We start from the raw sequence: 16,158 nt of genomic DNA, 5'->3' as shown, positions 1-16,158 counted from the left end.
GTTTTCATCGAATAAATATTCGGTAGATTCGAAAAATCTGGATCGGCGCCGAGATTGTGGTTATAAGAGGGAAAAGAAGAGAAACGTGAGCCCCGTAACTGACTGCATCAGCGTGCGACACCTCAACAGTAGCTCACAAGGGATAGGGGTAAGGAGAGAATAAAAGGATAGGACTAAAGTTATAGAGAGAGATAGATGCACAAGGACAGCGAGCGACGACAGGAGAGATAGGAAAGATGAAACACGGTCACAGGAGTCCGAGGACGGGGCACCACTTTCGAGAGCTCTTGTCGGCAACAGGAGGCGCCGGAACAATCAATGTAATGTGTTTGAAAAAGGGGTTAACGATTTAGAGTTCTAAGTACTCTACTATGGGAGAGCTGAAAGCCGTCCCGGATGCCACCAAATCAATGTAATGAAGCAACCAGTATTGAGCGGCATGCATGTAAATCACGGCACACATGACATGCATGTCAGTAGCTTAATGTTACCGCCTATCATTGTGCTCCTAGTACTGTGGCGTCTCACAATGTTAATTTTTAAAAAGCCAAGCATTTCTTAGCGAACTTCGACGAGTTTGACCGTATCTATCTATCTATCTATCTATCTATCTATCTATCTATCTATCTATCTATCTATCTATCTATCTATACGCATACGACTTTTAGCTCTCCTGGCCGTTTGGATAATGGGATGCATACGAAAATTGGCATGCGATAACGTGACTGTACGACGAAAATAAGAGATTAGTCATAACATGAAAATAGTGACATTTATGTCATAAATGTCATGGTTTGCATGTCATGGTCATGCTGCTTTTGCGGTGGTTTCATTCAGATGAAATATCGCAAAACTTCTATGGTAGGGCATGAGTTAATGGCGTACATAAGGGACAGGCTCTCACGTGGAAATGATGACATGTGTGTCATGTAAGAACATGACAACATACCACGCTAGTGATACGCCCGCGGTCATTTCACTACCTTCATATATAACAAATTTGGTATTGCGTGATGTAAATGGTGGACAAAGGTATATGACTGGTGCAAACATGATAATCATGACATTCATTTCATGTAAGAGCATGACGACATGCCATGCTTGTGATGCACTCGTGGTCCTTCCGCTCACATTACATATAGCAAACTTTGTATTACGTAACGCGAACGAAGGATGAGTGTAATTGACACATCCAAACAATATAACCATGCCATCCGGGTCATGTAAAACATGACTACAAGCTACGCCCATAGTGCGCTTGCTGTCATTTCACCACTTCACGTATACCAAATTCATAATTACGGAAAGTGAATGGACAACGAACACGAATGCCATGCGCAAACATGATAATCATGGCATGGGAGTCATGTACGGCATAATTTACGCCCGCCTCGTAATATTGTGCTGATTTGATTATCACAATACCGCCTTTTTCATTCGTGCTTCGCAAATCATCGATTCCCACTGTATGTGGGATCTACCAATATTTTGTGTAGATCTAGCGAAACGGCCGTGAGCTCGCCATGAAACGCAACTTCGGCGCAGTACTTCGGCGTAAAACCGCTACATGCTGCCACCATCCCTGTCAAAGCGGAAACCGCATGTTCGCGACAGCTCATCTCAAGGCTCGCGGAGTCGAAGATTTGGTCTTTCGGCCGGGTATCTGGCTGAAACTTTTTTGCGAAGTTTTCTCTGAGCTCGTTTCATGACGTCAGTTTTGTGAAGGAAATCACGAGCTTCAATTCTCGGTAAGTCTCGGCACAGAACACTTATGCTAATATGAGCGAGAAATTTTGAACGTATGAAATGCGAACCTCTGCACGTTCGTACGCTTCAGAAGAATTCAACGTGCAGCATTTTCTTCTGTAGGGACCCAAAGCAACGCTTGGTGGAGCTGCGACTCTGGACAGGCAGCGCCGGCTGTGGCAGAAAAATTAAAACTAAAAATGTACGTCACGTGTTTACCTTTCTTTCCGCCACGCTGCTGTTCGCTTCTGTGCACGTGCAGGACTCTCGCGCTGCACTTGGAGTGCCGCGCACCTCTTGAAAAAAATCTCCCAGCTGGACAGGCACTCGAAAATCGAACGTAATTGAATGTGTAGAGTTTGTTAATAGCGTTTATATTGTAAAGCAGACGAACAGGACGCCTGACTTAACGCGAAGTGCATTTCCAAAATCCGCGACATTGCCGTGTACGATAGGTGGAGGTAAGCTTTCTTCGGTAATACGTTAAATATACCTAATGTTCTATATCCAGTGCGAAAGGAAGTCACGCACGCGATCAATGTTCTACGTCTTCGGCAATGCAAAAGCTGATTTTTGTTTCGATGTGCATGCTGGCAGTAGCAGACGCGTATTGTGGTGGACAAACTTTCGCGCCATGCGAAAAAGAAACAAAGTTGACATGCGCCACACGTTCTCCCGCTGCAGTGAAACACACTAAATCGCATGCGCCTCTGCCGCCCATATCCCCGATTTTCCTGAGCTTGCCACCAGGGCTGCTTTGTCATCGCTCCGCAAATTTGAGCTTTTGGTCCCTATAGTCGATTACAACCCAAGAATAAGTACCCGCTCCTCCCCCAGTACTGCAGCGCGTTTGTCATTCACCTGTGCAACAGAGCAACTATTCCTGATTTCCGTTCAAACCATAAGCACTTTTTAGGGCGAAGTTCCTTAAGCCATGAGTCGTGCGTCCCTGATGTATGTAGTAGTAGTAGTAGTAGTAGTAGTAGTAGTAGTAGTAGTAGTAGTAGTAGTAGTAGTAGTAGTAGTAGTAGGTAAGCCACCTCTACTTTGGTCCTTGAAATTGAAATGTCCGCTGGATGGCGGTACTCGTATAAGATGAATATATGATGAAAACATGCGAGATGGCGGTACTTGGAGTGCTCACTAGATCTAAGGACAGACGAACGCACGGACGGACGGATGGATGACAGATTGACAGAAACACAGACCGACGCACAGACAGACGAAAGAAAGAACGAATGGGCGGACGGGAGCACGGACGGGAGCACGGACGGGCTGATGGATGCTTCGCCCCATTTACGATCATTCACTCCGTAGATATGCTGTGATTCTTTTCCGCTGATAACGGTAACACTAAGCATACTGTGAATTGAAGGTTTATCGTTCTTTTGTTGAAGTTTCACGTTTGGCTGAGCAATGAAGCTGAAATTTTTTATGAAATATGCCAACAGCTGAAATTTTTCGACCGATACCTATCGAAATGAACCAAATAATGAACACGAGCCTCTGCGGCCAAGTGATATGGGAGACTAGCGCTGCCCAGGTGACGCGCCTAAAGTTTACACCATGCGCCTTCCTGGCGAGCTGGCTGAGAAGCAGAGCCGCCGCGATGTGTATAGTACGAGCACGTTCAAACGTGTCCGCGTACACCTCAGCTGCGCTGGAACGTATGGTGAGCGCGATGCGACGCTGCCACTGGTTTTGTTCGACGTGCGTTGTGTTTTAGGTGCCAGGCTACGAAGATTGGGACACTTCACTGAAACCTGTGATGCAGCGTGCGAGCAGCGATGCCAGTGATTATTCTCAGCAACGGTTGCAGCGATGTGGTGTGCGTCATAGAGTTTCCCACAATACCTACTAGAGGGAACTCTGGCGCTAGTGTCTATGGGAGCTGCAACGCATGACGCTTCAGCGAGCATGGGAATGATGGGTAGTTAACACATTTGTCTAATATTTGTACTTCTGGCCTACCTTTGGCTCCGTGTGTGTTCGTGTGGCTTGAAGCTGTTTTCTTACGAAACAAGTATTAGCAAATGTTCAGCGGTTGCGCTTCACCATTTTATTTTTTTAGACTTACTTTCCAAATTGGCTCACGAAGTTCAAAAGCGTTCAATCTTTCTTTCAAAACAAAACAGAAACACAGCAGTAAACGGAGCCGCAAGTACGATTCGCCGCCCGCAAGTACGAAGACTAGGCAAATGTGTGTACTACCAATCATTCCCATGGTCGCTGAATGATCGCAGTGACAGAGTGCCCTCTAGTTAATCTTGAGAAACTCTATGGTGTGCGTGACGGAGTTCCTTTGCGGGGCTGCGTTGTCGAAAGAACGGAAGCTGTCCGATGTGGAGTGCAGTAATCACGGATTGAAATAGGACATTCGCAGCGCGTGACCACTGGTATACACGTACCGCCACTCGTCGAACTATAAGGTGTTGCATTGTGGTATATAGTGATGGGCAGAACACCTACCCTTCCGGTCGCTAAAGATTCAGCATTTTGTTCACAAAATGCACACTGCCCGCCCGGCGCTGCAATAATAGCGCGCTTTAGTGCCTCTATGCGCTCCTTCACCTCCGCCTCTGTCAAATATCCTGCGAGCTTGAAAGCAGGCCTTCGCGAAGCGTCGCCGGTGCGTGTTTGTGGCGAACGGATATCATTGATTGATTTGTGGGGTTTAACGTCCCAAAACCGCCATATGATTACGAGAGACGCCGTAATGGAGGGCTCCGGAAATTTCGACCACCTGGGGTTCTTTAACGTGCACCCAAATCTGAGCACATGGGCCTACTACATTTCCGCTTCCATCAGAAATGCAGCCGCCGCAGCCGGTATTCGAACCCGCGACCTGCGGGTCAGCAGCCGAGTACCTTAGCCACTAGACCACCGCGGCGGGGCAACGGGTATCATTCATGCAGTTTCAGAAATGGTTTGACGTAGTGTGGATTCTAATTTCCGATGAATATTCAAAATTGTTTCTCACTGCTCTTATGAGAACATTTCTGAAGCGAGCACGAGACGTATCTTTGAGAGTGCGTATTTGTATGCATGCTTTCTATAGACAGCTTGCACGTGGCGTATTTCTCACATCTACTTAAAGTACTGGTTCACCAAAACGGTGGCCTTGATGAAGCAAATGCAGCTTAACTACATCGTGTTTGAGCTGCTTCAATGTGACAACGATGCGGTCAGAGGTTTTATTGGCATCTGTGCGTGAACAACAAAAGAACGTGCTAGTGATGTAATGGTAACATTAACACGTGCGTCACAAACTTTGCGTGGGCCATGCAGTGCACCAACATGGCGGTTTCAACATCAGTGCGAGCCACCTATAGGACAAATGTCTTCTGTGTTATTCACGTCATCATTCTATAACCGATTATCGATATAGGAGTATGACACCACACAAGGCTCTGCTCCTCACATCTAAATTAATACACGGTTTCTGCGTCTTAATCTTATCGTGGTGCCGTAGCCGTGCCTTATTTATATCTCAGTCTGGGTCATAGTCTTTAGCTCAGACATGCATACAAAATATACATGGCTGAGGAGGAGGGGAAAAAAGCCACCCAGTCGCGGCTAGACGTTGCTAGTAAGTGCGGAAAGCTTTTTTTTTTTTTCCGATGATGACATGATATGTTTTCCAAAGAAAGGTATAAAGTTTCAATACTGCTATTAATGGTGGACGGTGTTTTATTAAACCAAGTTCTTACCACTACTATACGAGTACTCGTGCTACGCGCTTTGTTTGAAACATTGTTTTCTTGCGCGCAAAAGGTTTCAAAAGAACGAACATAACACCACTACTGTATATCTTTATACGACGCCCCGCCACGGTGCTCTAGTGGCTAAGGTACTCGGCTGCTGACCCGCAGGTCGCAGGTTCGAATCCCGGCAGCGGCGGCTGCATTTCCGATGGAGGCGGAAATGTTGTAGGCCCGTGTGCTCAGATTCGGGTGCACGTTAAAGAATCCCAGGTGGTCGAAATCTCCGGAGCCCTCCACTACGGCGTCTCTCATATTCATATGGTGGTTTTGGGACGTAAAACCCCACATATCTATCAATTAGACGCCGTCGGCAAAAGAGGCAACAATTATAAGGGCGAGCGCGTATGCCTTCCACGGCAACATGCTCAACTCCTATGAAAGTGTCGAAATTTCGGCGTGCCAACAACAAAAATGCCTCGCGAGTTTTAACCTTGAAGTGGAACAGCAAGAAAGTAGGCAGAAAATGTCACGCCATTTCGAAGCGCTAACCTCGTTACCTAGCTTAGAACCAAGTGTGAATGAGATAGTCATTTTAATTGGAGCGTGTAAAGCGAGTTACATGTCTCTAATGACGACTAACGCGTGAGCCCTCACTCGCAGAGGTGGATGAAACTTGCGGGTGGTTAATCGACTCACCCATCGGCTGCGAGCAGGCAAGCACGACCGGGTCATCAAACGGTACACAGCCATTCAGAGAGTGCACACGCGACGCTCTCGCAATTAGATGTACTAAAGGAAGAGGTCATGGTACTACGTTTTCGCGCACTGTGCACCTGCAATAGACAGATAAAATACTGCTCCGTGCAGTAACCACGTTCTAATTGCTTTCGCTGCCTGCATTTCCACGCGGTGGTCGTCATTTGAACCCTGGGATACGCGTATTGCGGCTACGGGGCGCATCTAATGTCCCTCTGACACATCCAATTTCACTTCAACGGATAACCTCTCCGCATTGCGTGTGTATATTGTGTAGGTATAGAAGCGGGCGCTGTGTCAGCGTTAATTTGCACTTCACTCTGTCTCTGTTCGAGAGGCTGCCATTCAGCCGCACAAGCACACGAATGCACACACGCGCCGTCTTCTACAAGAACCCATTAGGATGAACACGGGCATACCACAAGTCTTCTTCGTGTCTCCCGCTCTGGCTTTGCGCACGCTCATCTTGTTGGAACCAAAAATCTTCAAGGTGGTAGACAAAAGCTTTCACCACCAGAGTGAAATGTCTAAACACAGCATCGGTCCAGCTGAGTATCCCTCCAAGAACGGCGCTCAACGGGGTCCATGTAGCGTGCATGTGCCAGGGATTAAGCGGTCATTTTTTCTTTGTCGTTCTGCTTTTCGGATGAGCGAAGAAGAAAGGCGCTGCCTTGCCGCGAAGTGAACGACGCGCCAAGAGACTTTCGGAGCACTGCGACATTGTAAAAGTTAAATTGTCTTGCAGATACGCGTACATCGGATTAACTCATACATAATAGATAAGGCGCAGCCGTATGATGCAGTACTGAAACTCTGCAGAGAGCGAGAGAGAGAGAGATACGGCAAAGGCAGAGAACTTAATAAATTTGACCGTGGTTTGCTACTCTGCATTAGGGGGAAGCAAATGGCGCGATAAGAGAATGAGGAAAGAAAGAAGGTGTATGGGAACAATTGAGCGCATTTATGACAACGTTCATCGCACGTGCATGGACGATAACAACTGAGAACTAGGTCGTTCTTCAGTCCCTGAGCGGCCATCGTTAACAAAATCGACATGAATCTATGATTTTTAATGCAGGCCGCCGCTGGCCGATTCCAAAGTGTCCAGAACTTGTCGCGTGCTTCGAGCTGACGGAGCTGCCATTCTGTTTAACAGTGTGTTTGTATCACGCAAAGGAGCGATCTCAACACAGCAAGGACTCTGTAGCACCGTAGAAATCCTCAGTGACAGGTGCATGCCCTTCTAATCTTGAACGGAACTCAAGAGGACGCGTTTCACGGTTTTCTTCTCACGTGTAATAAGCAGCATATAATCGTGGACGATGCATAAGCTTAAGACATAGCAACACGATTTATCGATTATGCTATCGAGTGTCTTGAAGATGAACTCGGCATTCACGTCTTTTTAGTTACATGAAGGGTGTGCGTTCAAGTCTTAAGACGATGCCGGCGTGTAACCAAGTTACATTGCTGCAGGTATGGCATACTATGATCGTGATGCAGGCTGTCTTCGTGGCTCAGCATTATCGGGATTGCACAAAATATATTATGTCATGGCACCTTCACTCAGGCGTATCTTTTTCGAGAATTTGTACGGTTACTGCGCGTTCATCTGTTTAATCTTAACAAAATGGGGGGGGGGGGGGTAGGAATCGCATAAAGGAGTCTCTTTTTATGTTTCTGAAAAAAAAAGAAGAGGTATTATTTCAATATTATTTGATGCTCCTATTTCGTACGGGTCAATCCTTCGTGTTGTTCACATTCCATTGAGCTTAACCCCGCTGAACTTATCGACAGCAGCACTGGCACTCATAAGTGCGTAGTTTCTCATTGAAGCTCTGTACGAAAAGGAGAAACGAACGAAAAGAGGAAAAATAAAACTGAACAACCCAAAGTACGCATAGCGCTATCGATTGGAACTCTAAAGGAAATACACAGTTTAACAAGCAGATTCTCTTCATTACATGTGCCCTCGGGGCCCAAAGTTCGTTCAGCATTCACCACTTCACCTTCGCATTTCAAAACGTACAGATCGAGGTCGCATCTGTCGAACATCGGTTGCGCCTTCTTCGGTCGCTATAGGCCCATTTTCTTATAGCGGTCTTCGCGGACGTTCTCACCCGTTCGTCACTACCTCGCCTCCCCATAGTCTTCTGCGTGGCTCCACTGCAAAGCACATATGCGTTCCTAATTGGCTATAGTTTCTCGTGCCATGGTCCTGCTCGGCGAGCGTCTGTGCACCGCTTTTCGCGAGAAGTGCTGAGCTACTACATTTCTTTAAAGCGTTGCACACACTGTACACTATAGTTGACAGTGTACGGATCAAAATCGCTGAGGCTTCTCCGGTGGCCCCGGGCTAGTTTGCGCACTAATTCGTGAACGAACAATGAGAAGGAGAGAGAGACAGTGGTGGGGGGCTGTTTCCTGTCAGTCGGTCCTTCGCTTGCTTCAAAGAGGAAAGTCGCTGGCTCGGCGGGTAAGGCGAGTCCTCAAGTGAACATAAATGGATCAGGCTCACCCCTCGCGGGGACTCCCAACCCCGGTTTCGCGTCATCAAAGGGTTGAGCTGGCCGTTTCCTTGTTAGAGACGCATCGCGGTCCTCTTACCACTGGCGCTCCAAGTCAGAGTAAGGAGGCTGACGTATTAGTCAGCGCCATTGCCACCCCTATTTATCCTTCTCTTCCTTTACTTACAAGCCTGCATTTTGCTTGCACGCCAACAAAAAAAAAGAAGTTCACTTATTCTGTACTAAAACACAGGTATGTAGTCAGCCGCGGTGGCGTAGCAGTTGTGGAGCTCGGCAGCTGAACCAATGGTCACGAGTTCAATCTCTTCCTTCATGATGACAAGTAGGACAACAGAAATCGTGAGATGAAACGCGATGGTGACGTCAGCAGGTGACGCTCCTGGCGTCAGCAAGTTATTTCGTAATTAATTCGAGGAAAACAAAGCATTCTGAATGTGCATCTGGTGTGTAATATATTAATTTCTCCATGAGCAGAGCCTTTCTTACCGGGTGCCCCACCGTGGTGGTCTAGTGGCTAATGTACTCGGCTGCTGCCCCGCAGGTCGCGGGATCGAATCCCGGCTGCGGTGGCTGCATTTCCAATGGAGGCAAAAATGCTGTAGGCCCGTGTGCTCAGATTTTCGTGCATGTTTTATGAACTTCAGGTCGTCAAAATTTCCGGAGCCCTGCACTGCGGCGTCTCTCATAATAATATGGTGGTTTTGGAACGTTAAACCCCACATATCAATCAATTTCTTTCCCTGCGGATGGTGGCCGGGCTTACAAAAACTGCCTCTTTTCTGCTTATTCATTTTCTATTAGCACGACGACGTGATCTGAGAAGTCTTACAAAATTGAGTGCTACCGAACTCGAGCATCGGTTCTCGGTTTTTCCAAGCAACCGAATTGATAGAGCACCTGCAGCACTATACCGTCGACAGCACGCCAAAAGTTGTTTGCCAGAAATGTCGCGCGCATGACTGAAGGGTGAGGAGCGAGGATGTAAGGGCTCAAGCGAGCTGAAAAGTGAGATAACAGACGATTCCAACCTAAGAGAAAAAAATGCGCAGCGGAGCAGTCTCGTCACTTTGGCGCAAGCACCGTTGAAGTTCACGGCGGTCCGCTTTCGATATTGCCGACCAACGAGGCACATCCGGAGTTCCCGAAGATCCGAGTGAGTCCCGAGCCACCGGATATTGCGCGCAGGTTCCATTCCCATCAGGTACATACTCTACGGCGTCATCGTGGCAATACCTGCAGAAACAGGAGGCAACTGCTCGCACTTGCATTTTGGTGGATGCCACACCTGCAGCGATGGCGACGCTTCTGTAAAAAAAAAAAAACACTATTCGTGGCGCTTACGAGGAAGCTGGGGTTGCCTCGCGGTAAAATTGCGCTTTTCAATGAGAGTCAGCAAATAACGTTTCGCGAATTGGTGGGAGCACTTGCGCTTGCCCCGTGTTCGCTATGTGCTCTTTATTGCGACTGAATGCGTCGAATCCCGCATCGTAGATTGCGCAGCATTCCAGCTTATGACTTTCTCCGCTAAGCCACCCTCGTCTACGGGGATGATGCTGTGCAGTCTGGCCGCCCTCTTTCAGCGTTCGCCTCCGGTGCAGAATAGAAGGCAAGAAGAGTCGAAGTGAAGTTTTGCCTTGGGCAAAACTTCACGGGAATAACCGTCCGGAAAGGCGCCGCTATGAACACGCTCGACGTACGGGCAGGAAATACGGGGCATCAATATTTCGCCCTTGTTATTTTGTTATTGTTCTTCCGATTTGCGCATAATTTAAATGCGAGAGAAATATCCTTCGGTTAGCTATCGAAAGCTGTGTCGCTAGGAATTGTGAAGTGACGAAAATGGAAAAAAAAAAGATTTCAAAGGAGAGTCGATATATTCATCATAGGAAAGCCGACTCATTTCCGCAGTTTTCCAGATTTTAGTTACCTATGCAACGTATTTGTTCTTCAATAATAATAATAATAATAATGATAATAATAATAATAATAATAATAATAATAATAATAATAATAATAATAATAATAATAATAATAATAATAATAATAATAATAATAATATATTAATATTATTATTATTATCAATATTCTAAAGCGCTCCAAAAGTTGCCTATTCATGCTCCTGTTTTGCTCATGCAGCGTCCATCCAGAAAGGAGGAGGCCGCCCGCCACGCATCACGGAGCAGCCGGTGGACGTGGTGGTCCGCAAGCACGAGCCGGTGACGCTGAGGTGCGGCACAGACGGCGAGCCTCCTCCACGGATCGCGTGGTTCCACGACGGCAAGAGCGTGCGCGACTCGGCTACGCGCATGGTCCTTCCAGAAGGACAGCTCTTCTTTCTGCAAGTGCAGCACAGCCGCCGGGAACAGGACACCGGACTCTACTGGTGTACGGCCACCAACTCGCTGGGCACGGCACGATCGCGAAACGCCAGCGTCGAGCTCGCCGGTGAGTGGACCAAGAAAAGTGCACGAAAAAGAATGCATAGACCTGTGTCCCCGGGTCCTGCTCAAGCAGGCGCGTAGCCAGAAATGTTGTTTTTTTTTTTGCAGTGGGGGGGGGGGGGGTACCCTCTTGATTTCGGGAGAGGTACCCCCTTAAAACGGCCATTTTTGGTCTATATGCCATGGCGAAAACGAATTCAGGGGGGGGGGGGGGGCACGTGCCCGGTGTGTCGCCCCCTTGCTACGCCTCTGTCCCCAAGAGACATCTAGACGAAAGCATTTTAACCTGCTCCGGAGCTTTGAATGAGTGCTTTCTATTCTGTTTTTTGAGCTATTAGCTAAAGCTTCTTTCACAGTTCATTGCATCGTGCTTGTCACTCGCCCAATTTTCTGACACGATCCCTTGGGTGAGCTTCCGGATGGGGACAACGTGACAAGATGGGATTCGAGTATATACAGTAAGCGTTTGAACGAACTGCTGTTTTTTATTATTATTTCTTTATGGGGTGTCGCTGGTTGTAGCATTCTGCTGAGTCGAGTCGAAAAAAGAATGGCAGCATATCCACGAGGTGAATGATGGAGACTGGGTGAAGCATCCGTCCGTACATTCACTCTTGCTTCCGTCCGGCCGTGCGTCCGTAAGTGTGACCATCCGTGCACCCATGCGTCCGCCCATGCGCGCGTCTGTTCGTGCGTCAGCACGTCCATCCGCGCGTTCTTCCCTGCGTTCATCCATCCATCCGCCCCTGCGTCCGTCCATGTGCTCGTCCATGCATCCGCCCTGCGTCCATCCAAACGTCCATCCCTCCGTGCAGCCATCCGTGCGTCCGTCCATGCATCTGTCTGTGTGTCCGTTCGTCCATCTAGTCAACACTCTAAGTACCACCATCTCGCATCTTTTCATCATATATTCCGCATATAGAAGCACCGCCATCCAGCGGACATTTCAAGGGCTCAACGAAAGGTGGCACACGCACACTTTCTTACGACTTGCGCTTTCTGTCTACTAGCCACCTTTAACAACCTCGAGTTCATGGTATATACTAGTTCACTGTATTCATGGCACTGCGGCCGAACGCTCGCTAAACCTTTCTAAAACCGAGGAGGTTACGCCCAGCGAGTATAACGTAGCAACCCTTTCTTGTCAGATAGTGCTCAATGTACATGCCAATGGCTGCTAATTTGGAATGAGAGACAGGAGAATTCGGCTCTTAGATAAAGTGCACGCTGCGAATTTTTTATTGTTCAATAACGCACAGGAGAAATCTCCCACCGGCACCACCTAGCAGTTCAAAGCGTAAGACATGTTACGTACTACGACGAATTACGAACGGGTGCCGCTTTAAAGAATAAGCTTCGCCTAAAAACTTTATTGCACCGGAATATAGGACCTCCCAGACCCGTAGGTCCCCGCGTGGCCCTATACAACTATCAGACGTTCATGTCACTGGCAGCCCGGCAGGCAGCCATCTTCGGCCTCGCCGGGTCTGAAGATAGTAGCGAGGCCTCCCAGTAGTTTCAGGTTTGTCATGGCACCGGCTCGCTGGGAGGAGGATAAGATGGGCAGGCCAGGAGAATATCAGTTATGTATGCCCACGGTGCATTGCACAGAGGGCAGGATGGTGGAATGGGTTGGTAGTGGGAGAGGAGGGAGGGGGTCGGTAAGGTCCTCGTTTGCAGATGACGCCATGTGTGCTGTTCCCTGCTAGTAATAGAAGGAGGATTGGGCGGGTATATTTGCCTTCCAGCACGAGCATTCACGCTGATCTCAGAAAGGGGGCGCTACATGCCCATATAAGCGCCGGTTAACTAAACAGTCAGTAATGTATTAATTATTCGAGTCAGCATCATTCACGAACTATTTTGCAAGCTAGCAAGTTTCACTAATCAGCATTTTAGTAGCTTCAGATACTAGGACGTTAGTGCTTTTCCGGACAAGTAAACGGTTATGAAATAGGTGAATAAGTAGGCCTTTCTTCAAAGAGTTCGTGTTTAAACGAACGATTTTCTAGTATTGTTTAAGCTCAAATGATTTAATGTTAAATTCGACTCAGCGAATCGTCGCGCAGAGATTCGAGGAGGTGTCGCCTTGGTTCGGTGGGATCGCCTGCTGTGGCTGACTACCCGAGCCAGTGCTTTAAAAAGCCTATTATCTCTCTCTGCACGGTTCATCTCGTACAACAGTTCATCGCACGCACAGTTCACATAGCACACAGTTCATCGTGTACTAATGCGCACTGCGCTGACCTAAAGACCTTTTGAATAGTGTTTAAGGCAAAGGCAGTCATGCGTGTAGGCAGGGGAGACGGTATTGCGAAAAAGGGGGCTAATATGTGGTGAGACTGCGCATAAGCTAGTATACGAAAGCTTGCATTAAACACTAACATCGCACCAGCGTCAATACGTATCACAATTTAGAGAAGCACTTTTTAAATGGGGAGCATCTCTTAGCAGACTTCGGCGACTTTGAGCGTTCCTATCTATCTATCTATCTATCTATCTATCTATCTATCTATCTATCTATCTATCTATCTATCTATTCAGGGTAAATGGCTGGTCATAAAATGAAAATCATGATATGTATGTCACGGATGTCATGACTTACACTTCATCATCAGGCTCTTGCGGTTGTTTTTTTCACATGACATGTTGCAAAACTGGTGTGGTATGACATGACTGCATGGCGAACACAAGAAACAGACCCTAACATCAAAATCATGACATACGTCTCATGTAAGAACATGACTACATGCTACACTCATGATGTGCTCGCGGCCGCTTCGTTAGCTTTGCATATATCAAATTTGGTATTACGGGACGTGAATGGATGACGAGATATGTGACTGGTGCAAACATGATAATCATTAGATGCGTGTCATGTAACAACATGACTACATGTCATGCTCACAATGCGCTTGTGGCCGTTTCGCTGGCTTCTCATGAACCGAATTCGGTATTACGGGACGCGAATGGATGACGAAAGTATGTGACTGGTGTAAACATCATAATCATGCGATGCGTGTCATGTAAGAACATTATCACACGCCACACTCAAGGTACCAGTACACTTCGACGTGAGCCGGCGTGCGTGCGCCCCGGCGTTCGTTTATATCACGTCACGCCGGCGATGCAACGCCAGGGGCCGATATCCCCCTAGTAGAGATCAGTGGATCTGCCTATTGACCTTCATTGTGGACCTGCATGCCATATACTCGCAGGCTGCGTTGCTTTGACGCATGCGCGTTTGAGCGCACAAGGCGTCCCTCCATCACGAAGAGTGGAAGATGTGGTGCTGTCTAAGTAATGCTTAGTTCACACTGAAACATCCGCTTTCTACAGCGACCGAAATTCCCCTGCCGCCGAAACACAGCGTCGTCCGCACTGGACGCGCCCCGCGCCGCCGAATATGCCATCTACTACGGGGCGAACGCGGGATGGATGCACTGTCACCCTGTTGTTGTCGCGGCTCGCAAATGCTACTACGCTATCCAGTGGTGTATACTTCGACAATTCTCGTACGCAAGAAGCAAGAAAAGACAGTACTGCTTACTTTGCTGGCAAGTGGCTGTCTTGTAATGCAAGAAGAGCAGAAAGACCACCGACGCCAGCGGCGTTGGTGGGTTCGTTTTGCTTTGCAAGACCGCAACAAGCTCGGTCACGCCAACAGCAAGCTCGGTCACCTCTTCCACGAAATACGGACGCGAAGTAGGCACACAGTAGGTTAAACTCCCGTTGGTTTCAACATTCAGTTACGTGCACTGCAGCATAACAAGTGAGTAGGGCTTGGTCGCCATTTTTTCAAAATTCCTTGACTAGCGCTCCTATTGGTCCGCGGTGACCGATTCGGCGGCAGACGCCGCAAAAATCGGTCCGAGAGCGATCGGCGCGGAGAGGGCCTTTTCGCCGGATCTCTCCGCCGCCGAACCGGATTCGGAGCACTTTCGGCGCCCGGAATGATCAGTGTGAACGCGGCCTAACGTCGTCGGTGCGAAATGCAGGATGCCGCATTTCGCACCGGTTGCCACCGGGCCGCGCCGACGGACGCTGGTCACGCCGGTCGCGCCTGGCGTCACACTATAGAGTGCTCGCGTTCTGCTAGCGTGGCGTCGCTTCGCCCAGCCTGCGCGTGCGTCAGCGTTGAGTCGGAGTATATTGGGACCTTCATAACACGCTCGCCACCGTTGCGCTGGCTTCACATGTATGAAGTTCGGTATCACGGGAAGTGACTAGACGACGAAGGTAAATGACACGTCTAAACCTGATAATCGCATTATGCGTTTCATGTAAAACATGACTACATGCTCCGCTCATTGCAAGCTTGCGGCCGTTTCGCTAGCTCCATATATACCAAAGTTGGTATCAGGTGGCGTTAATAGATGACGAGGATAAATGAAACGTCCAACTATGATTATCATGACATGGAAGTCATGTACGACATAATTTACCTCCGCCTCTTAATGTGGTACTGATTTTAAAGTGACCCATCACCCTTCCTCATTCATGCTTCGCATATCATCGATTCCAACTGTACGTGGGATCTGCCACTTTTTTTTTTCGTTGAACAGTATTCACACAAAATTCAACACCGGTTTCGTTGAATGCGGAACATGCTGCCAGCAAACATGCTTCACAGTAATGAATCACACATTAAGAAACCACAAATTATACGAGCAAGCTACCTCACAAGTGGATTCTAATTCCATTCCTTTGTTTAAACTCATTCAGAATGGACTCACTGTTGTTGTTCTCTTTTTACAATGCGTGAATTGTCAATAAAAATTTAACCATTCTGTTACACATTCCCGCAGTTTGGCGTTACTGGCCTAATCACACCGCGAAGGTATTAAATGCCATAGCGCCTAGTGAACACTTAATTCTTGAATAAATATGAACTCTATGCCCCATTTCACATTCATCCCGATAGCACGTTCTGACTGCATGTATCAGCACGGAATACTGTATAGTACGCATCAACTCGCGTGC

At 47.9% G+C, this 16,158-nt stretch overlaps 1 protein-coding gene across 2 annotated transcripts in view; it reads left to right on the top strand.

Moving 5' to 3' along the window:
• Positions 1–16,158, top strand: part of LOC119172916 (protein sax-3-like) — a 261,096-nt gene that overhangs the window by 101,485 nt on the left and 143,453 nt on the right. For both annotated transcript variants that reach the window (XM_075893779.1, XM_075893778.1), the window contains exon 2: positions 10,871–11,179. In XM_075893779.1, coding sequence (XP_075749894.1) covers positions 10,871–11,179 — 309 coding nt within the window. The remainder of the gene's footprint in view (positions 1–10,870; positions 11,180–16,158) is intronic.

Source organism: Rhipicephalus microplus, chromosome 4 (genome assembly GCF_043290135.1).
Source record: "Rhipicephalus microplus isolate Deutch F79 chromosome 4, USDA_Rmic, whole genome shotgun sequence".
Lineage (NCBI taxonomy): Eukaryota > Metazoa > Arthropoda > Arachnida > Ixodida > Ixodidae > Rhipicephalus > Rhipicephalus microplus.
Note: the sequence above shows the minus strand (reverse complement) of the source record. Positions and strands in the feature narration are given on the sequence as shown.